Raw genomic sequence first — 24,500 nt, forward strand, 5'->3', positions numbered from 1 at the left:
CTACCATCAGAGTGAACAGGCAACCTACAGAATGGGAGAAAATTTTTGCAACCTACTCATCTGACAAAGGGCTAATATCCAGAATCTACAAAGAACTCAAACCAATATACAAGAAAAAAACAAACAACCCCATCAAAAAGTGGGGAAAGGATATGAACAGACATTTCTCAAAAGAAGACATCCATACAGCCAACAGACACATGAAAAAATGCTCGTCATCACTCGCCATCAGAGAAATGCAAATCAAAACCACAATGAGATACCATCTCACACCAGTTAGAATGGCAATCATTAAGAAGTCAGGAAACAACAGGTGTTGGAGAGGATGTGGAGAAATAGGAACACTTTTACACTGTTGGTGGGATTGTAAACTAGTTCAACCATTATGGAAAACAGTATGGCGATTCCTCAAGGATCTAGAACTAGATGTACCATATGACCCAGCCATCCCACTACTGGGTATATACCCAAAGGATTATAAATTACTCTACTACAAAGACACATGCACACGTATGTTTATTGCGGCACTATTCACAATAGCAAAGACTTGGAATCAACCCAAATGTCCATCTGTGACAGACTGGATTAAGAAAATGTGGCACATATACACCATGGAATACTATGCAGCCATCAAAAAGGATGAGTTTGCGTCCTTTGTAGGGACATGGATGCAGCTGGAAACCATCATTCTTAGCAAACTATCACAAGAAGAGAAACCAAACACCGCATGTTCTCACTCATAGGTGGGAACTGAACAATGAGATCACTTGGACTCGGGAAGAGGAACATCACACACTGGGGCCTATCATGGGGAGGGGGGAGGAGGGAGGGATTGCATTGGGGAGTTATACATGATATAAACGTTATGCACATGTACCCTAGAACTTAAAGTATAATAAAAAAGAAAAAAAGAAAAAGAAAAAAAAGAAAATTAAAAAAAGAAAGATTTCAAGATATTATAAAAATAAAGGAGTCAATACGGTGGGCTAATGAAGGTAATTCTAAAGTTTTCAACCCAAGGACCTGGAAGAGTAGTAATACCACGAAGACAGCAGGGGCTGCAGAAGAAGCTGTATTTGCAAAAAAAAAAAAAAAAGACTTTTATTTTGTTTGGACTAGATACTAAGACAACCACACAGAGATATTCACTGGTTAGTTGGCTAATTAGCTATATCTTTCCTGATTATATATATATATATATACACACACACACACACACACACACACACACACATATATATATATATGGTGAAATTAGTTTGTATCTCAGGAACGGATATCATTCCAAGAATGTGGCAAGGGGCCAGGGTAGAGATGTGCTAACTCAGGAGTAGCCAAGGTGTCTGATAAATTAAGGATACTGGCAAAAGAATCTTGAAAATTTAGATACTAGAGAAGTATCTACATTTACAAGGCAATTGGAAATTACTAAGAAAGAACATATACTGTTGAAAACCACGAGAATTTCATGTCAAAAAATGAAGGTGTCAAGGTTATAAATGATAGAGTCACCTTGATCTTGGTCAGGATAAAGACTCAGACAGGGTGGAAAGATGGTGCCAGGAGACAACACTTCACAGAATGCTAAATGTTGTGCGGGTGGGAAGATGGCAGAGTCTAACCTGAAGAGATGCCCTTCTAAGGCAGGATTTATGGGAAAGAAATAAATGAACAAAGGGGTGAATATGACCTGGGATTTGGAGTTAGACTGAAGGAGAGTATTTAGTCTTCAACTGACCCTAAGGTAGGAGTGGAGGAGAAGGGGCAGCTTCCACTCAAGTTGGGAGGTACTTAGAGAAGGCCAAAGTCAGTAAGGCAGACAGACGGCACATTCTGCAAAAGGCCTAGGATGGAATGGTGTCTGTTCACCGTAGACTGGTTCCCAGTGGAAAGGCTGATAGAGACACAGTGTGCAGCGTGGGTATGGGATGAAGACAGGACAGGCAGCAGGAGAGATTCCACTGAGTGAACCAGAGAGTGGAAGAGAGGCTTCCTCAAGGGTTTGCACTAAGGACAATGATGTGGACCCATGATGAACGGGGTAGAGGTTGAAGTGACACAATACTGAGGGCATGAGGACTGGTCTTCCCATTGGACTGGGGCAGCCTGGCCACCAGGGTCCATATCCCCACTGCCTGGCCTTCTGACAGAGCTGGGCTTAGTCTGAGACTTGGACTGTTCAGAGTTGTCTCCCAGGCACACAGTACCTTGCTGGAAGTGAAGCCTTCCGCATCATCTGGGTGCAAGGCTGGATTTCCCTGCCATTGGCATCCTGTACTCTCTAATATACAACTTCTCACACCACTGAGATACATTTAGATCACTCATATACTCCATAGTCTTAGTCCTCCATGGGGGCTTAAGAAGCCTTGTTCACCCAAGGGTCCCTGAGATGTGTCCAATGCCTGGCCCAGGGCAGGCTCTTGATGGAGTTTGTTATGATGCACAGGACCTGCCCTCAGGAGGCTCACAATCTTCTTTCCCCTTGGGTTTCTCAGTCCTTAAAACTATTCACACTCAGAGGACAGAGGGTGGGAGAACAGGAGCTACCCAGCTGATAGAACCTCATTGGCAGTGAGCGGTCAGTTATCTGACAAGCAATACCAGTGTCCCTCGAAGTGACGGAGAAATGATTGCCTGAGAGCAAGACTCCAAATTCTGCAATTAGGGATAAATGGCTGTTCCTTCCTCCCTCTTCCACCCTGGACTTTATTATCACAGCTGCAGAGAGAGTTCCTCTCATTGTCCTGGTAAGAATCTCCATGCCAGGGCACATGCTGCTTCTCCCTTTACCTCATATTCTCCCAGAGCTGCACTGTCTTGTAGCAGATATGAGTCTTGCTGAATCTGGGACTAAGATTCAAAAACTATGAGGGACTTCATAGATCAACTCTTATACACTCCACATTTTACAAATAAGGAACTGAGCCCTAGGAGGAAATGACTTGCTCAAGACCACGTGGCCAACATTAGCCTCACCTGGCCGAGTCGTTCCTTCCCACTCCATTCCCTGCTACGTGTAGCTGAGTCCTACCTGCCAAGTCCTTTGATCCCAGCAGAGCCCCTGGCCAGGCACTGCAGTCGGAGTCTTTCAATGGGGTCGGTGGCCGTGGTGAGCTTTTTCTTGGCCTGGATTGCCATCTCTCGGTCATGGCGTGCTGTCCCTGCCATCTGAGGGGAAGCCATAGCATGTTAGCAGAGTCCTTGCCACTGCCTCTGGTTGGGCAGGGTGACAGCAGCCTCACTGAGAAGGAAATCTGCAGCCTTCTCTGTCAGGAAACCTCTCAGAATTTCCCATTTTTCTCTATGCCAACTGTGTGCCTGGCATATTTATAACTTACTTATCTAGTCCTGAGGACATCTGGTTTCTCCAGCCCAGACAATAATCTTAAATATATCACCATTTCCCAAGATGCTGTGATCTTTCTGAGGCCCTCCTCCATCCATAAAAGAAGTCCAGTTTCTCTATACTCTCTTTTTTGAACCACCCTCATATGCCATATTATTTTATGTGGAATTTTCCATATTCCCTTGACCCTCACATTTAATGTTCTCCTCTGATTTTGTTGCTTCTGTCTGGAATGAGATTTTCAGCACTTGATCCTTAATTATTCTTACTAGTAATGGGTATGGTCTCCTTGATTCACAGGTTAGTGTCCACTAACACCTAACAAGGTTCTTAGGATGGGTGCAGTGAAGTGCTGTCTCCTGAGTGGTCCCCAAGGGACGTACAAACTCCTGTAACCACACATGAGCTCTCAAAGCTTGCACAACAGTGGGAAGAGCACTGGGCTGGAAGCCTGGAGACCTGAGTTATAGTCCTGACTCTTCAATCCCCATCCCACAACTCCCCCTACTCCTCACCCCCATCTGCCTGGTAACCTCCCTGTGAGTGAATCTCACAGCCTGTGTTTCCTCCTCTGTTAAATGGGAGGATTGGATAAGATGGTCTTTAAATTCCATTCCAGCTTCAAAAGACACTAATTCTCATGGGGGCTCTCAGGAGGCTCTAGAAGTTACTTGTGAGTTGTGAAATAAAAAGAATGAGAGGCAAGAGGCTTGACGGATGTGCAAAGGACAGCATGCAATGTGCAGAAAAAAAAATAGTATTAGAATGTGGTTCCACCCTGGCTTCAAGGCTCCCTCCCTAGTCAAATTCTGGCACTTCCCCTAAGTGCTACATTAGGACAGAATTATTTTCATCAAAGAGAGCAACCTGCAGATTCACAACCTCATCTATGCTAAGACTGTTGTTCTCCTATACACCCTGAAAGGTCTCCTACACAGGGTACTCCTTATTTGACTTTTGGGAAAGGGAATCTCATCAAGTCAATAACTGAGGCTAGAATAGACAATTCAGGGATGCACACACTTGACATGGCCACTTTCTTGCAGTCTCAACCGAGCCAACATACAGGATTCCACCTTCTTGCCCTGTATCCAGATTCCCAGTATGTGGGTGAAGATGGGAGCAATTCCTTTCAGTTCTCTTGAACCTCGGGTCAAGAATGAAACCTGTCTAGGTCTCAGCTGCTTTACTCCACGTTAGGAAAACTTGCTTTGTCTAAAGCTACACAGTCTTCCTCTGCTTCCTCTGGCACCTAAGCAGAGGTTCCCTGGAACTCAAGATGGTGGCACACCCTGCTCTTAGAGACTTCCATCTCCGTTCCTGCTAGGCACAAACAAGGAGCATGTTCCAATTCTCATCCAACAGGGACACCTGCAGCCAAGACCATGCCCTTCCTGGCAGCTTTAGCTTTCTAATACCTGGTGTTTGCTTATTACTATTTTGTCACCCGACCTCAAGCTGACAATTCCCAGAGCTCATTCCCAGCTTCAGCACTAACTCTCCCCTCATTAACAGCCAGAATCCTGAGTCACGGACAAAACCACCAATTCACTCATCTAGCCATCTCCGGCTGCCTTACTCATCCTTGCCTGAGCCATTCCCTTGCCCTGACCATACACTGCTAGTGGCATGTGCCCCATCCCCACCCCAACCCCTATAGAAGCAGGAAGAGGTGTCGACAACATGCACTTCTCATTCTCCAAACCCACCTCAGCGTCTTGATCCTTCCCAGGACCACCACCATATTTCCTGACCCTCGATGTTGCTTCATGATACTTGCCCAATGGTTGTCCCCAGCCATACACCTCCCATTCTCATTTCCCATGACATCTCCCCTACCTTATCCACCTTATTCATTTTGTTCTGGTTTTTCCCTGCCATACATGACAGTAAGTGAGAATGAAGAGAAACAGAGACTAAAAACCAGTCATGGAGAGAAAGTGAGATCTGGCTCCTGGATCTGGGACAGATCCCTAGTAGGACACTCTTTGCACACCTTCAGAATAATATTAAAGGCATTAGTGCTGCCCCCATGCCCCGACTAGGTAGTAAGCATGTGTCCAGTTCCCACAACAACCCCGTGAGCTGTACTGAAAACAGGAACTCAAACCAATGCACATATACCCATGTTTATAGCAGCATTATTCACAACAGCCAAAAGGTAGAAACAAACCAAACATCCATCTATGGATAAATGGATAAACAAATTGTCGTGTAGCCATACAATGAAATACTCTTCAGCCATAAAAAGGAACACAGTACCGACAGATGCCACAATGTGGATAAACCTTGGCCACACTATGCTAAGTACAAGAAGCCAGACCCAAAATGTCACACACTGCACGATTTAATTTATGTGAAATATTCAGAAGAGGCAAATTTATAGAGACAGAAAGCAAATTAGTGGTCGCAAGGGGCTGGGGTGAGAGGGCCAGTGGGGAGTGACTGCTTAATGAGTGTAAAGTTTCCTTCAGGGGTAATAAAAATGTTTTGGAACTTGATATAGATGGTGGTTTGTCAACATTGTGAATGTAATATACACTTTAAAATTGCTAGTTTATGTTATGTGTATTCATCTAAATAAAATAAAACCCATGCAAGATGTTACTAGTTTGATTTAGTCATTTCACAATTATACATACTTCAAAACATCATGTTATACAAGGTAAATACAACTTTATCTGTCAATTCAAAAAATAAATTTTAAAGTGTGCTGGGCATGTACTCATCTTGGTAAATTAGCAAAAGTTAAAAAAGTAAAACAAGCCCATGAGCTAGTTACTACTATTATTGGTATTTCACAGATAAATAAATTAGGATGTAGAGAAATCAGGTAACTTGCCCAAGTCACACGGAAACGTGGCTCACAGTAATCCACACGCTGTTAGGATTGTATGACCCTTGAAGATCCTCTGGTGCAACCTCATTTTGCAAACTTGGAAACGAAGGCTTGGGTTGGCAAAGTGACTTGCTCAAAAGTCCCTGGCCAAGACCAAAACAGAGGGCTTCTGATTCCCAAGCAAGGCTCTTTCTGCTTCATCATGTTTGTGGTTTATGAAATAAAATCTAAGAATCTCAAAGCACAGTTTGATGGTGCTTTCTCATAGGAAAGTGGGATCAAGTCCAGGAAGGCAAGAAATAGCCAGCCCAGTACTCCAGGCTGTCCCACCTCTTGTGGCTGATCCTACCCAGCGATGATGTGGGCAATTTTTATCTGGAGTCTTTAATAAATTCAAGGGGAAAAAAAAGTCCATTCTCTCCTGCTACCCTACCATGAAACTTGAAATGACCATAGTAACCATCCTTTTTAATCATTGAATCACCCAGTTCACCAACCACTAGCTAATTGTATTGTGTACTCTTTTCAAGGCACTATGCAGGAACAGAGTGTGGGAGTGTGAGGAATTATTCAGAGAAGCAAGCCCTTGAATAGCCTAGAGTCTTCATTAGTTTGAATCCTGATCTCCTATATTTAAGCAGAACAGAAAACATAAAGTTTATTAAGCACCGGGGCTTTTAAGAAAGGCAGGATTGCACAGGATCTCAAGTGAAGAAGGGAGCTCCTCAGCGTTGAAGTTTCAATAAAGGCGCCAGGCACCAGGGCAACAGTCAGTACCCAAACATATGTCACTGACTTCACAGCAGTGCACAAAATGTTCCTGCCTGCAGAAGACTCTGTCTGAACCTTAAAGATCCGGCGTGGTGACAACGGAGCGCATCCCTGTGCAAGGCGGAGAAGAGGTTGCACTCCCGACCCACTTGGCCGCAGCGCCACCACGTGTTCTCAGGCGTCTGCGCAGTCCCCCGGCCAGGCGTGCGGTTCAGTCTGCCTTCCACGCAGGTCTACTAAGAGCTCAGGAAGCGCCACGCAATGTGCCAGGGGTAGTATGAAAGCGGGACCAAGACAACGCTTACAGCCTGGAGGTTGAGTGGAGGATACAATCACAAGAGGGAGGGCTGCTTACCTGGCCTGGGAGTGGGGCTTTTTGAGGACCTCTCAGAGGAGGTGATGTCTGAGCTTTCATCCTAATGGAAGGTGGTAGTTATCGAGGCTGGGGACGTGGGGATAGAAGGATATTTTAGATAGCAGGTGTACCAACTGTTAGACCAAGGTAAGAGAGAAACCAATATAATTAGGAAAGTATAAGTATTTCAGTATGGTTGGAGAATAGATGTATGGGTGGCAGGGGGAGATGAACAGTCGTGGAGATTCGGAGGAAGTAGGGAAAGGAGAATTTGGGGTAAAGATGACACTGACCAGGCGGGCAGCCATCAGATCCGAAAGAGCCTGGGGTGTCAGGGTGAGGTTTGGATTTTGTCCTGAGAGCAACAGGAGACCACAAAGTCTTCTTAAAAAGGGAAAGGCCGTTTGCATTGTACAGTGAAAAGAATGGATAGGAAGGTGGGACAGGCTAGCCAGTGGGAGACTGTTGTTCCCAGCTATGCTGCCTGGACGGTGTGGACGGAGAGAGAGGAAGAGATACAAGATGGCCAGTGGCAGAACTTGCAGTTTGAGGGAGAGGGTGGACTCGGGGCTGGCATCCAGAGCTGTTGCTTACACTCTCCACCCCCACCCTCCAATGGCTGGCGGCAAGGGAGGATATTCACAGAAGCCTGGAGATTTGGGACAGAGGCACAGTGGAGCCACAGTAGCAGTGGTCCGATTAAGGCTGTCTCATTTCACTGTCCCGGTGCACAACCGACTGCCACGCCAAACTCTCTGTGGGCCTGGATTTTGCGAATTATTGTAGGAAGGATGTGGAAAGCGGAAAATGCGTGGGGTCTATATCCTCACGGTTCCCTCTATAAGGTTCGGAGACAGATTTAAGTGGACCCTTAGAAGAGGGAACCGCTCTAGCCCGAGCCCGCATCTATTGACTTGTCTTTGGTGCTCCCTGGTGGCAGTAAGCTGAATTACATCTCTCTCTCTTCCTCTTTCTCTGTTCCTCTCTATCTGCAGCCAACTACCTGCAAACACAGAAGGGGATCTTATTGCTAAAGAGGCAACCCTAGAGATCATTGATCCAGACATCATAAAGCACCAAGGCTTTTACATCCTCTTCGTTGCAAAATCCAATGGAAACTTCTCACTTCACCCTCAAGAAACCCTCCCTCCTTTGACTTCTCTGACAGTACATTCCTGGTTTTCCTTTTTCAGGGAAAGGATAGTTCCTTGAAAGGGAACTGAAGCAGGTTTAGTCAGTTCAGATGAACTTTAGAGAAGAGCAGGGTTAACCTGTGTTAAAGTGGAGAGGGAGGGACAGAATTAGATAAATAGAAAGGGACAGCAAATGTGGTGTAGGGGACAGAGGCGAGATGTGTTTGAGGAGGAAAAGGAGGCTTCCCCGCTGACAGGGACGTGCAGTTGTGATGGCTGGACCATATGTTTCCTGGACAGTCTTCTTTTGCACCCCACTGCTTGGAGCAGCAGGTACTGCGAGGAAGCTGTCCTGTTGAGGAAGTCCTGCAGGTCCAACCCTGTGACAACAGCAGCCCTCTGCAGTCCAGTTGTTCCGAGCGCCTGTCCCACCTCTTGATGCTATTGAGCCCGTTTTCCCCACACCAAGCCATGTCTTTATTTTTGCCTTGTGAACATTTGCAGGCATTTCTGTAATGGTTAGATACCTGTGCAAGTACATTAGCTATTTTCAATAGCAAGAAACCTGGGGTTGCTACAATGGTTCCATGTAGCAACCCCAGGTTTTTTTAAAACGTTCTACCATGAGAAGAGAAGAAAGGAGAAATGTATACAGTAGGCAGCTACTGATGAGGCTTGTAGGGCATCAAGCTAGTTCCGAGAAGGTGGAAAACATTTACCTTCTTTTAAATTCTCATCCAAGACAAAACATTTCCTATTTCTGCTAGCTCAGGCTTGATCCTGAGCACTGAGACTAGTCCCCCATAGGGATGGGGAACCTGATATGGTTTTTGCTCTTTCTCTCTGTACTTGGAAACTGAGTATAAGGTTGAAATTTTGATTAGGACTCAGTGGACCTTTCAATACTTGAAACATCATCCCAATATGAGAAGAGAGATACAACAGACCATGTCTGAAGGCAATTAATGGAAAAAAATTAAACCATCTGCACTGATTTTAGTCCATTCAATAAACTAGCTATTACTACGTGGTAGATGGCAAAAACCTGTAGTTCCTCAATAAGTTTCCCCTTAGAAAATGCCCTTCTGAAATATATATTGCATTTCAGATGTCTTAGTACAGTTGTGCTGCTGGAACAAAATACCATAGACTGGGTAATTTATAAACAAGAGAAATTTCTTTCTCATAGTTTTGGAGGCTGGAAAGTTCAAGATCAAGGTATCAGCAGATTTGGTGCTTGGCAAGAACTATTCTCTCTGCCTTTAAGATGGTGCCTTGAATTCAGGATCCTCCAGAGGGGACAAATGCTGTGTCTTCACATGGCAGAAGAGACGGAAAGGCAAAAAAGGGCTGAACAATTTGCAAAGTCACTTTTATAAACACCTTAATCTCATTCATGAGGGAGGAGTCATTGTGACCTAACCAACTCCTAAAGACCACACCACTTAATACTATTGTATTGGAGATTCAGTTTCAACATGAATTTCAAACATTCAAACCATAGCACTAGGTGTTGAGTATAGCCTAGCAGGTGGCTAGGAAATGAATAAATAATGATGTCCTCCCAAAGAGACTGAAACTGAAGACTCTGACAGTTTGAGTATGTGGCTTTTGCAGTACACAGAAGCCTCAGACAAGAATGTGTGTCAGTGTGGTTGACTTCGTGAGAGTTACTTCACGGAGCCCATTTGAGTTTGAATCAACTGAACATGCCCTTAGCACCACTAGCTATGCAAGGCACTGTGCTAACTCTTCAGGCGATAATTATAGAGAAGTGCTTCTCAACTGGATACAATCCCCCCAACCCCCAGGAGACATTTGATAATGCCTCCTGCAAGACATTTTTGGTTGTTGCAATGGAAGTAGGGTAGAGTGTATTGGCATCTAATGGGTGGAGGCCAGGGATGCTGCTATACATCCTACACAAGATACACAAGATGGCCCCTGGCAACAAAGAATTACCAGTCAGAGATGTCCGCAGTAATGATGTCGAGAAGCCCTGCAATAGAGAAAGACTTGGGACCACTGTGGGTGCTGTTGAAAAACAAAGATGCCCACAGCGCTCACCAAGCGCAGTAAATTAGACTCTCTTGGTGTAGATGCTGTGGCTGGGCATTTTATTGTTTTTAGTTGGTTTTCATGTATCCCTAAATTTGAGAACATAAGTTATAGGAATTACACGGTCACCCTCTAGTAAGAGGAGTAGGGCCTTATTATAACACAACACAGGGCAAGATAAAGGCATGAAGAGAACATGTAGTAATACAGTTGTAACTATGCTGGGGGCCAAGCCCTCGGCTAAAGACTTTACATACATCCACACATTGCCTCATGTGGTGGATTCTATCAAATACTGCTGCCCTATTACAGGAAGTCAGCAGAGACCTGAAGAACCCAGGTCACTTGTCTGAGAATGTGTCACTAGGGAGTAGCAGAGCCAGGGCTGAAAACAATTGTTTTGGCAATTTTTTTTTTTTTTTTCCTCCTGAGACAGAGTCTTGCTCTGTCCCCTAGGCTGGAGTGCAGTGGTGTGTTCTCAGCTCACTGCAACCTCCGCCTCCTGGGTTCAAGTGATTCTCCTGCCTCAGCCCCCTGAGTGACTGGGATTACAGGCGCCTGCCACCACGCCCAGCTAATTTTTGTATTTTTAGTAGAGACAGGGTTTCACCATGTTGGCCAGGCTGGTCTCGAACTCCTGACCTTGTGATCCGCCCACCTTGGCCCCCCCAGTGCTGGGATTATGGGCGTGAGCCACCATGCCCAGCCTTGAAAACAGTTCTAAGTCACTTCATGCAACAGCTACACCATGATGTTGCTTAAAACTGATTAATTGCTTTGGGGACTCAGAGAAGGTCCCTGAAATAAGAGATGCAGGAAAAGAAAAACTTCAGGGAAAAGAATGCTTTGGAGTGCTGCTGGATTTCATACCAGCAGAGAGTGAGGATGGCAGTGCAGAGCAAAGCCGGGCTACTCACAGTCCCTAAACATGACCCCTTCTCCCATCTCAAGTCCTTGCTTGGGTTTTCAAGTCATTAAGGCTCAGTGTAAATACCTTCTGGTTAAGATAAAAAGTTTTACTTAGCCTCTTCCTCTTGCAGCAGCTATTTTTTTCTCTGTTTGTTTTAATTAAAATGATGTATGGGATTAGGCTCCAACATAGACGAATAGGAACAGCTCCAGCCTCCAGCTACCAGCGTGAGCGACACGGAAGACGGGTGATTTCTGCGTTTCCAACTGAGGTACCGAGTTCATCTCACTGGGGCGTGTCAGAGAGTGGGTGCAGGACAGTGGGTGCAGCCCAACGAGCAAGAGCCAAAGCAGGGCGAAGCATCACCTCACCCGGGAAGCACAAGGGGGAAAGGAATTCCCTTTCCTAGCCAGCAGAAACCATGACACACAACACCTGGAAAATTGGGTCACTCCCACCCTAATACTGTGCTTTACCAAGGGTCTTAGAAAATGGAACACCAGGAGATTATATCCCGTGCCTGGCTCGGAGGGTCCCACACCCATGGAGCCTCCCTCATTGCTAGCACAGCAGTCTGAGATCTAACTGCAAGGCGGCAGCGAGGCTCAGGGAGGGGTGCCTGCCATTGCTGAGGTTTAAGTAGGTAAACAAAGTGGCCGAACCAGGTGGAGCTCAAACTGGGTGCAACCCACCACAACTCAAGGAGACCTGCCTGCCTCTGTAGACTCGACCTCTGGGGACAGGGCATAGTCAAACAAAAGACAGCAGAAACCTCTGCAGATGTAACTTTGAAGAGAGTAGTCGTTTTCCCAGCACGCAGTTTGAGATCTGAGAATGGACAGATTGTCTGCTCAAGTGGGTCCCTGACCCCTGAGTAGCCTAACTGGGAGACATCCCCCACTAGGGGCAGACTGACACCTCACACCTCACACAGCCGGGTACACCTCTGAGACAAAGCTTCCAGAGGAACGATCAGACAGCAACATTTGCTGTTCAGCAATATTTACTCTTCTGCAGCCTCCGCTGCTGATACCCAGGCAAACAGGGTCTGGAGTGGACCTCGAGCAAACTCCAACAGACCTGCAGCTGAAGGTCCTGACTGTTAGAAGGAAAAATAACAAAGAGAAAGGACATCCACATCAAAACCCCATCTGTACGTCAGCATCATCAAAAACCAAAGGTAGATAAAACCACAAAGATGGGGAAAAAGCAGTATGGAAAAGCCAGAAATTCTAAAAATCAGAGAGACTCTCACCCTCCAACAGAACGCAGGTCCTTGCCAGCAACAGAACAAAACTGGATGGAGAATGACTTTGACGAGTTGAGAGAAGACTTCAGATAATCAAACTTCTCCAAGCTAAAGGAGGAATTACGAACCCAGCGCAAAGAAACTAAAAACCTTGGAAAAAGATTTGATGAATGGCTAACTAGAAAAACCAATGTAGAGAAGTCCTTAAACGAACTGATAGAGATGAAAACCATGACACAAGAGCTACATGACAAATGCACAAGCTTCAGTAACTGACTCGATCAACTGGAAGAAAGGGTATCAGTGATTGAAGATCAAATGAATGAAATGAAATGAGAAGAGAAGTTTAGAGAAAAAAGAGTAAAAAGAAATGAACAAAGCCTCCAAGAAATATGGGATTATGTGAAAAGAACAAATCTATGTCTGATTGGTGTACCTGAAAGTGATGGGGAAAATGGAACCAAGTTGGAAAACACTATGCAGGATATGATCCAGGAGAACTTCCCCAACCTAGCAAGGCAGGCCAACATTCAAATTCAGGAAACACAGAGAACGCCACAAAGACATTCCTTGAGAAGAGCAACTCTAAGACACAAAATTGTCAGATTCACCAAAGTTGAAATGAAGGAAAAAATGTTAAGGGCAGCCAGAGAGAAAGTCGGGTTACCCACAAAGGGAAGCCCATCAGACTAACAGCGGATCTCTCAGAAGAAACTCTACAAGCCAGAAGAGAGTGGGGGCCAATATTCAACATTCTTAAAGAAAAGAATTTTCAACCCAGAATTTCATATCCAGCCAAACTAAGTTTCATAAGTGAAGGAGAAATAAAATCCTTTACAGACGAGCAAATGCTGTGAGATTTTTTCACCACCAGTCCTGCGCTACAAGAGCTCCTGAAGGAAGCACTAAACATGGAAAGGAATAACAGGAACCAGCCACTGCAAAAACATGCCAAATTGTAAAGACCGTCAATGCTAGGAAGAAACTGCATCAACTAATGAGCAAAATAACCAGCTAACATCATAATGACAGGATCAAGTTCACACATAACAATATTAACCTTAAATGTAAATGGACTAAATGCTCCAATTAAAAGACACAGGCTGGCAAAATTGAATAAAGAGTCAAGACCCATCAATTTGCTGTATCTAGGAGACCCATCTCACATGCAGAGACACACATAGGCTCAAAACAAAGGGATGGAGGAAGATCTACCAAACAAATGGAAAACAAAAAAAGGCAGGTGTTGCAATCCTAGTCTCTGATAAAACAGACTTTAAACGAACAAAGATCAAAAGAGACAAAGAAGGTCATTACATAATGGTAAAGGGATCAATTCAACAAGAAGAGCTAACTATCCTAAATATATATGCACCCAATACAGGAGCACCTAGATTCATAAAGCAAGTACTTAGAGACTGACAAAGAGACTTAGACTCCCACACAATAATAATGGGAGACTTTAACACCCCACTGTCAACATTAGACAGATTAAGGAGACAGAAAGTTAACAAGGATATCCGAGAATTGAACTCAACTCTGCACAAAGCAGACCTAATAGACATCTACAGAACTCTCCACCCCAAATCAACAGAAAATACATTCTTCTCAGCACCACATCACACTTATTCCAAAATTGACCACATAGTCGGAAGTAAAGCACTCCTCAGCAAATGTCAAAGAACAGAAATTATAACAAACTGTCTCTCAGACCACAGTGCAATCAAACTAGAACTCAGGATTAAGAAACTCAATCAAAACTGCTCAACTACATGGAAACTGAACAACCTGACCTCTGGGTACATAACGAAATGAAGGCAGAAATAAAGATGTTCTTTGAAACCAATGAGAACAACGATACAGCATACCAGAATTTCTGCGACACATTTAAAGCAGTGTGTAGAGGGAAATTTATAGCACTAAATGCCCACAAAAGAAAGCAGGAAAGATCTAAAATTGACACTCTAACATCACAATTAAAAGAACTAGAGAAGCAAGAGCAAACACATTCAAAAGCTAGCAGAAGGCAAGAAATAACTAAGATCAGAGCAGAACTGAAGGAGATAGAGACACAAAAAACCCTCCAAAAAATCATTGAATCCAGGAGCTGGTTTTTTGAAAAGATCAACAAAATTGATAGACCACTAGCAAGACTAATAAAGAAGAAAAGAGAGAAGAATCAAATAGATGCAATAAAAAATGGTAAAGGGGATATCACCACCGACTCCATAGAAACACAGACTACCATCACAGAATACTGTAAAACCTCTATGCAAATAAACTAGAAAACTTAGAAGACATGGATAAATTCCTGGGCGCATATACTCTCCCAAGACTAAACGAGGAGGAAGTTGAATCCCTGAATAGACCAATAACAGACTCTGAAATTGAGGCAATAATTAATAGCCTACCAACCAAAAAAAGTCCAGGACCAGGTGGATTCACAGCCGAATTCTACCAGAGGTACAAGGAGGAGCTGGTACCATTCCTTCTGAAATTATTCCAATCAATAGAAAAAGAGGGACTCCTCCCTAACTCATTTTATGAGGCCAACATCATTCTGATACCAAAACCTGGCAGAGACACAACAACAACAAAAAAAGAGAATTTTAGACCAATATCCCTGATAAACATCGATGTAAAAATCCTCAATAAAATACTGGCAAACCGAATCCAGCAGCACATCAAAAAGCTTATCCACCATGATCAAGTGGACTTCATCCCTGGGATGCAAGGCTGGTACAACATATGCAAATCAATAAATGTAATCCAGCATATAAACAGAACCAAAGACAAAAACCATATGATTATGTCAATAGACACAGAAAAGGCCTTTAACAAAATTCAACAGTGCTTCATGATAAAAACTCTCAATAAATTTGGTATTGATGGAATGTATCTCGAAATAATAAGAGCTATTTATGACAAACCCACAGCCAATATCATACTGAATGGGCAAAAACTGAAAGCATTCCCCTTAAAAACTGGCACAAGACAGGGATGCCCTCTCTCATCACTCCTATTCAACATAGTGTTGGAAGTTCTGGCTAGGGCAATCAGGCAAGAGAAAGAAATAAAGGATATTCAATTAGGAAAAGAGGAAGTCAAATTGTCCCTGTTTGTAGATGACATGATTGTATATTTAGAAAACTCCCTCGTCTCAGCCCAAAATCTCCTTAAGCTGATAAGCAACTTCAGCAAAGCCTCAGGATACAAAATCAATGTGCAAAAATCACAAGCATTCCTATACATCAATAATAGACAAACAGAGAGCCAAATCATGAATGAACTCCCATTCACAATTGCTTCAAAGAGAATAAAATACCTAGGAATCCAGCTTACAAGGGATGTGAAGGACCTCTTCAAGGAGAACTACAAACCACTGATCAGTGAAATAAAAGAGGACACAAATAAATGGAAGAACATTCCATGCTTATGGATAGGAAGAATCAATATCGTGAAAATGGCCATACTGCCCAAGGTAATTTATAGATTCAATGTCATCCCCATTAAGCTACCAATGACTTTCTTCACAGAATTGGAAAAAACTGATTTAAAGTTCATATGGAACCAAAAAAGAGCCAGCATTGCCAAGACAGTCCTAAACCAAACAAAGCTTGAGGCATCACACTACCTGACTTCAAACTGTACTACAAGGCTACAGTAACCAAAACAGCATGGTTCTAGTACCAAAACAGAAATACAGACCAATGCAACAGAACAGAGCCCTCAGAAATAATACCACACATCTACAGCCATCTGATCTTTGACAAACCTGACAAAAACAAGAAATGGGGAAAGGATTCCCTATTTAATAAATGATGCTGGGAAAACTGGCTAGCCATAAGTAGAAAGCTGAACCTGGATCCTTTCCTTATTCCTTATACGAAAATTAATTCAAGATGGATTAGAGACTTAAATGTTAGACCTAAAACCATAAAAACCCTAGAAGAAAACCTAGGGAATACCATTCAGGACATAGGCATGGGCAAGGACTTCATGTCTAAAACACCAAAAGCAACGGCAACAAAAGCCAAAATTGACAAATGGGATCTAATTAAACTAAAGAGCTTCTGCACAGCAAAAGAAACTGCCATCAGAGTGAACAGGCAACCTACAGAATGGGAGAAAATTTTTGCAATCTACTCTTCTGACAAAGGGCTAATATCTAGAACCTACAAAGGACTCAAAAAATTTACAAGAAAAAACAAACAACCCCATCAAAAAGTGAGCAAAGGATATGAACAGACACTTCTCAAAAGAAGACATTTATGCAGCCAACAGACACATGAAAAAATGCTTGTCATCACTGGCCATCAGAGAAATGCAAATCAAAACCACAATGAAATACCATCTCACACCAGTTAGAATGGCGATCATTAAAAAGTCAGGAAACAACAAGTGCTGGAGAGGATGTGGAGAAATAGAAACACTTTTACACTATTGGTGGAACTGTAAACTAGTTCAACCATTGTGGAAGACAGTGTGGCAATTCCTCAAGGATCTAGAACTAGAAATACCATTTGACCCAGCCATCCCATTACTGGGTGTATACGCAAAGGATTATAAATCATGCTGCTATAAAGACACATGCACACGTATGTTTATTGCGGCACTATTCACAATAGCAAAGACTTGGAACCAATCCAAATGTTCATCAATGACAGACTGGATTAAGAAAATGTGGCATATATACACCATGGAATACTATGCAGCCATAAAAAAGGATAAGTTCATATCCTTTGTAGGGACATGGATGCAGCTGAAAACCATCATTCTCAGCAAACTATCACAAGGATAGAAAACCAAACACCACATGTTCTCACTCATAGGTGGGAACTGAACAATGAGAACACCTGGACACAGGGTGGGGAACATCACACACCGGGGCCTGTTGTGGGGTAGGGAGGGGGGGAGGGATAGCACTAGGAGATATACCTAATGTAAATGATGAGTTAATGGGTGCAGCACACCAACATGGCACATGTATACATATGTAACAAACCTGCATGTTGTGCACATGTACCCTAGAACTTAAAATACAATAAAAAAGGAAAAAAAAAATGATGCGTGAGGATTTTTAAATCAAACTCAAAACTTCTGCACTGATTACCTTTCACATCATTTACTATTTTCCCACAATTTATTTTTAAAATTTTTTCTAAAATGTATGAATATATGAAACATCTGGTTTTTGTTTGGATTGCCAACTTCCACATACCACATAAAGTATGACGGCATTTCATCTATACTTAAGTGACATAGCATACTGTGGAAATAAGATGTCACTGAAGTCTGGCATCTTACCAGTTTTTCTGTGCATCAAAATACATTTTCTCAAAATGCTTAAAATGCATGTTGCAGCCACTCTCAATAGACAGGTTTGTGTAGCGCCCATTTATGCTAAACCACAGTCTTTACTTCTTTCTATTGATCTTTGAGATGTGAATTCAGTCCTTATTTTAATGTTTGTGATATGGTACATTTTAAAAATAATATTTTATAAATATCATTGTGATAAAGTGTTTACTTCATACATATTCATATTTCATTTTATTCACTGAACCAGGGTTGGGGGTAGGGCTAAGTAAGAAAAAGGCATAATGTTTAAAGAGGCACACAGTCTCAGAATCATGCAAATGTCAACCATACATTTGCCCAAGCCTGAGAATGAGTGTCTCCTTAAATAGTGCACCCTAAACACCTAACTTGCCTCACTCTAGTCTTGGTTCTGCATTAACACATGTTTATCAAACACCTATTATGTGCCATACAAGAGGAATGGATGAGACAGCCAAGGTTCCAACCCTTGGAAGTTTACATTCCTAGAAGTAGTTTTAACTTGATTAAATTTGAATTACAACTAGTTTTTTAGACACTGCCACCTGGCTGAGACAAAGTCATTCTATTCCCCTTTTTCTCTGCTGTATTCCACTTTCTACTGGATAGGCATAGGAACCAGTTCTGGCCAAAGGGACCCAAAGGAAAGTGCTGAGAGCTCTGGAATATCTCGCTCATCTCTTTTGCCTTCCTCATGCCTTGAGTGAGGATGTAATGTCTGGAACTGTGGCAGCCTCTACACAATCATGAGGGAAGGGCCAAGGGAATCATATCCATACCAATTTAGAGCCCTGACATCATCGAGCTGCTGAACCAATGTTGACAACTTCTTGACTTCACACTCCTATCTTGTGAGAAGCATAATCTCTTTGCATTATCTGTTTAATCAGCTGTCGGTCAGGTCTTCAGTCACTTGCAGTCAAATTATTCCTAACTGATACAGAGGGCAAAAAGCTTATTCCTGCTATGTTTGGACTAACCGTAAATAGTGACCTTTAGCTTGGTAAAATAACTAGCAATCCAGTGTGAGAAGAGATTCACCCCTGAGAATCATGAGGAGAGAGAAAGTCACTCCATTATAACCACTTCTCTCAGCAGAATGTTGTCAAGTAGCAGCCTCTCCAGCACTTTTGACTATGAAAGAGAACAAAATAAACAGCTTGGCATAATATTCAAGAACCCATGTAACTGACACAATGTGGTTAAAAAAAAAAAAAAAAAACAGGTTTAATAAAATACAGAGGCCCCAAGGTTACAGGGTCCTTGTCATAATAAGCACCCACTGGGAATGTCAGGGGCATGCACTCTCCTAATAGCTCTCTCCTTGCTGTCTTCTCCATGTTGCTTTTCCCTTTGCTGTGCCTTGTCTCTGGGGTTTTTACCAAGAAATAGCTTACAGTCTATTCTGAGTTAGGTAAACCTGCTCGATGCAACATCTTAAAGAAACAGAGTAAGAAGCTACCTAAACTATGTGAAGGTAAGCAAAGATTTAGCTGAATTGCAAAATAGAGAAATAAATAAACAAATAAATAAAACCAAGACAAAAGAAAAATAAAACTTCTGTTGGTTTCAATGGTTATGCGCTTAAGATCAACCAGGTAACTTTCAAATATTCCATTTTTGCTATTAAGTTGTGACCTCAAAAAGTTATTTCAAACCCACTGCAAGGACAAAGCCCAACTGGTACATCTTCTATCACCCTTTTAGATGCAGGTAAAGCCACAGCTTTGGTGGACATTTGCCCTTTTGCAGCCATTAGTCACCAAAATCACTTAGTAACTATCTTGCAGTCCCTTAGAATGAATGCTTCTTTTGGAGTCATTTGTCTATTTAATGTTTATTTTATGACCACTTAGAAATCTAGTCAATTATTTGTATCCTAGTTGTTCTTAACTGATACTTCTAGAAAACCAAAAAGTGTTAAGGGATAAAAATCCAATGTCAGGTCAGGCGCGGTGGCTCACACCTATAATCCCAGCCCTTTGGGAGGCTGAGGTGGGTGGATCACCTGAGGTCCGGAGTTTGAGACCAGCCTGACCAACATGGAGAAACCCATCTCTACTAAAAATACAAAATTAGCAGGGCATGGGGGCGCATGCCGGTAATCCCATCTACTCCGGAGGCTGAGGCAGGAGAATGGCTTGAACTCGGGAGGCAGAGATTGCTGTGAGCTGAGATCGCAACATTGCACTCCAGCCTGGGAAACAAAAGCGAAACTCTGTTTCAAAAAAAAAAAAAAAAAAGAAATCCAATGTCATAGTGCCAACATCAGTGTAGATGAGTATATCAGTTATGAATTGTGTCCAGCGACTCATAATAGAAGCAGGTCCTGTCTCTGAAAATGATAGAGATTTACTTTACTTTCATGTAAAAGAAGTCTGGAAGTGCTTCAAGCCGTCATCAATGTTTCCAGACTCTCCTATCTTTCTACCCTAGCATTGTTTTTATACTCAAAGTTGCCTAAAGGTATATAATATTCATACATAATAGCCATAGCAGCTCCAGGTATTACCTCCACACTCCAAGCAAAAGAAAAGAAAAAGGGCAAAAGGCAAGAAGGATGCTCTTCCCAGTGAAATCAGCCCTTTCTGAACTGGTTCCCAGAAGATTCACCCAGTTCCTTTTATGTAAATCTCATCAGTCACTCCAAAGGAGTCTGGGAAACCTGATTTTTGATTAGATACTTTGCCATCCCCAAGGTTCTGTTTATAAAAAAGAAGACAGTGGCTATCGAGTAGGCAACTTACAGTTTCTGCCTCAGTTGCCAGAAGAAATATTGTTATTCCAAAAAGTAAGAGTGCGAGCATGTCTAGATCAGCTTATTTCACAAAACCGTGTGGAGCATGAAGCTTTCTAAACATATGGAGCAACCAGGTCACTCTGATGCAGAAGGCTAAGGAAAGCCCTAAGGGCAGACGTCAACACATTGATGATTTCTCCCCTTTCACCACCGTTCACCCAAAGCAAATAAGGCTCACTTTTCCATGGACAGTTAGGAAGGATGCCCTCAATGCAGGCAAACATAACCTAAAATAATCCAGGCCTGTTACATCAGACCACACCCCATGGGCCAAATTTGGCCCTCCACCTGGTTTTGTAAATAACATTTTTTTGGAAAATAGCCACATGCTTGTATTTATACATGGTTTGTGGCCACTTTCACATTACAACTCAAAAGTTGAATAGCTGCATCATAGACCTTCTGGCCCATGGAGCCTAAATTTCCTACTCTCTGGTCTTATATAGAAATACTTGGCTGACCTCCAGGACTATGCAAAAGATAAAAACAATAGTAATAGCAAACATTTTCTGCATACTTACTCTGTCCCATGTTCTCTGCTAAAAGGGTGGCCTGTGTCTTGCAAGTTTTTTACAGTTTGTTTAGAACAGAAAATTTGTCTGGTATAAAGTAAGTCTTGATAACAATTCGTATAGGTTACAGACATAGCTATATCCACTTTTCACAAAATAAGGAAATTGAGCTACAGAGAGATTTGGAGGTTGTCTCAGTTCATACATCGGTAGCAAAACCAAGATTCTGAGCAGGACCTTTTACATCTGCCAGTCCCCCAGCAGCCTTTTGTAAATTATCTGTGGATAATTTATTTCACAAAACCATGTGGAGCATGAAGCTTTCTAAACATGGCGCAACCGGGTCACTCTGGTGCAGAAAACTAAGGAAAGCCCTAAGGGCAGATGTCAACACATTGATGACTTCTCCCTTTTCACCTCCATTCACCCAAAGCAAATAAGACTCACTTTTCCAAGGGCAGTTAGGAAGGATGCTGCCAGTGCAGGCAAACATAATCTAAAATAATATAGGCTCGGGACATCAGACCACACCCCATGGGCCAAATTTGGCCCCTGACCTGGTTTATCTCAGAAAATGTTCATTTTTTTAAACAGGAAACCCCTATAGTCACCACAGAACACTCATTTTTTTAAATGATACTTTAAGTTCTAAGGTACATATGCACAATGTGCAGGTTTGTTACATATGTATGCATGTGCCATATTGGTGTGCTGCACCGGTTACCTTGTCATTTACATTAGGTATATCTTAATGCTATCCCTACCCCCTACCCCCACCCCATAACAGGCCCTGGTGTGTGATGTTCCGCACCCTGTGTCCAAGTGTTCTCATTGTTTAATTCCCACCTATGAGTGAGAACATGCAGTGTTTGGTTTTCTGTCCTTGCGATAGTTTGCTGAGAACAATGGTTTCCAGCTGCATCCATGTCCCTACAAAGGACATGAGCTCATCCTTTTTATGGCTGCATAGTATTCCATGGTGTATATGTGCCACATTTTCTTAATCCAGTCCATCATTGATGGACATTTGGGTTGGTTCCAAGTCTTTGCTATTGTGAATAGTGCCGCAGTAAACATACGTGTGCATGTGTCTTTATAGCAGCATGATTTATAATCCTTTGTGTATATACCCAGTAATGGGATGGCTGGGTCAAATGGTATTTCTAGTTTTAGATCCTTGAGGAATTGCCACACCATCCTCCACAATGGCTGAACTAGTTTACAGTCTCACCAACAGTGTAAAAGTGTTCCTATTTCTCCACATCCTCTCCAGCACCTGTTGTTTCCTAACTTTTTAATGATCGCCATTCTAACTGGTGTGAGATGGTATTTCATTGTGGTTTTGATTTGCATTTCTCACAGGGCACTCATTTATAAACTGAGTCAGGCTTATTAGCAATATTGAGTCCAAAGTACACTAAGTTAGAAGGACTGATGCTGTTTGTTACTGAAGAGTGTTTGCCTGCTCCTCCCTAGGCGTGAAGAACTCCTGTCTAGGCTACAGGGGTAACTGCAGAGGGGACACACACTAAGCAGAGCTTCCAAAGAAAGTAAGAAGATCTGTCATCCACCTCTCAACCAAAGACTGTCCTGCTGTCTCAAACTATACTTTTTAGTTTGGAAAATTTTAATTCTATTTGACTTCAGTTTACAAGAAAATATACAAGAATTTTAACATTATCCTCAAACTGCAGGAAAAGCAAGATGTTGAGTGGCAATGAAATTATGGCTAAAAATGTGGGAGACAATCTGCTCCAAAGAATATCATGCATTGAACAAATGTTCATAGGCATCAGGAACCCTGTGAGAAGCCAATATGTGGCCATTTCTACATTTCAGTGTCTTGTAATGCCATCTTCTCCCAAATATCAATCTGTTGACTTCTGAAATACAGAAAACTGCTCTTTTGAACCTTGATATGTTTTCTTTATACAAAGCTGTCTGATATCAGAATAAAGAGCAACATTTTATGAGGAAAATTCTTATTTCATTCTCCAAGAGATTAAAGCAACAGTTGAAGCCAAAAGTGTTATTCCACTCCCACTCCTTGCTCTTGAGCACCTCACCACCACCTCCACAAGTTACGAGCAGAGGTTGGCCCTCTTGGCACCAAGTGCACCTTCCATCCAGAGACACCCAGATTTTCCGCTATTCCTTATTCAATTATAAGCCTCCTCATCTTGATCAACCTCTGAACAGCAGTCATCACTGATGAGATGAATATTGTTTGCCCGTGTGCTTCTCCTGATGCATTCCCCACCCACATCTGTGCTACAAGAGGTTGACCTCCATAAACTGTGTTAACCACACTTCCCTGCTCACTGGCTTCCAACCATGTTCCACCATTTGGAGGCATCAGCAGAAGATCAGAGGAGAGGAGGAGATAGAGTTTGGAGTATTTATTTCCCCAGCTTCCACTCTGCCAAGCCACAGTTTTTCAGTGACCATATCCTTCACCAAAGGCAGCCCTCCCTACAGAAATGCTTTGATTGAGATATGAAAACCACTTCTCCTTTTGCCCCTTTAGGGCTATGGATAACACCTTTCTTGCCCCTTCTGACTGTGACATTGCTGGGTGTCTCATTATGCTTTCTCTATATTGCTTAGCCCTACCCACGCTTCTGTGAATTTTCCTTCATTAAACTCTTTTCTGTTACTACTTTTGAATGTGCCATCAATTTCCTGCCAAGACGCTGATTGGTACAATGTCTTTATCCTGGATGGTATCTGATTTTGCCTAAGGAACCCTATCCCTCTTGCAGTCTTCTCAGATGAAAGCACTTCTTACCCCAAATTCTAAGTATTAAGGAACCTCACAGATTTTAAGATGCAGCCTGTCACCTCCACGTCATGACCTATATCCACATCCTTCTTTGAAGCACAGCCTAGCTGGACAGACTTCCCATATTCCTCTTCTGTTCTGTCAGTTTATAAATCACTGAGACTCTGAATGTTGCCTCAGAGATGTCCTCTCCATTTCAAATGGTGTCATCAATCTGGGAAAACCCAGAGCTCATCTAGGCAATCCATCCAACAGGCAACTATGAAGTTCCTGGAGCTCCTTGTTTTCTACCAACTCAACTCTATCTGTTTGTTGTCTCAGCATTCTCTCCCAACCAAATCTGGTCTCCTCTGAAAGTCCAAAATTCTTTTTTTTTTTTTTTTTTTTTTTTTTTTTTTTTTT

General features: G+C 42.7%; 1 protein-coding gene across 2 annotated transcripts in view; it reads right to left on the minus strand.

Annotated features, from left to right (window-relative positions):
• Positions 1–24,500, minus strand: part of CAPSL (calcyphosine like) — a 50,081-nt gene that overhangs the window by 22,296 nt on the left and 3,285 nt on the right. The window contains exons 1-2 of one of the 2 annotated variants that reach the window (XM_033179352.1): positions 6,192–6,474; positions 3,035–3,171 (exon numbers count right to left, since the gene is read on the minus strand). In XM_033179352.1, coding sequence (XP_033035243.1) covers positions 3,035–3,171 — 137 coding nt within the window. In that variant the 5' untranslated portion in view covers positions 6,192–6,474. Of the gene's footprint in view, positions 1–3,034; positions 3,172–6,191; positions 6,475–24,500 lie in introns of those variants that run through there. The other variant, XM_033179353.1, reaches the window with a different exon arrangement.

The sequence above is a fragment of the Trachypithecus francoisi genome, unplaced genomic scaffold (genome assembly GCF_009764315.1).
Source record: "Trachypithecus francoisi isolate TF-2019V2 unplaced genomic scaffold, Tfra_2.0 Lachesis_group2, whole genome shotgun sequence".
NCBI classification, from domain to species: Eukaryota; Metazoa; Chordata; class Mammalia; order Primates; family Cercopithecidae; genus Trachypithecus; species Trachypithecus francoisi.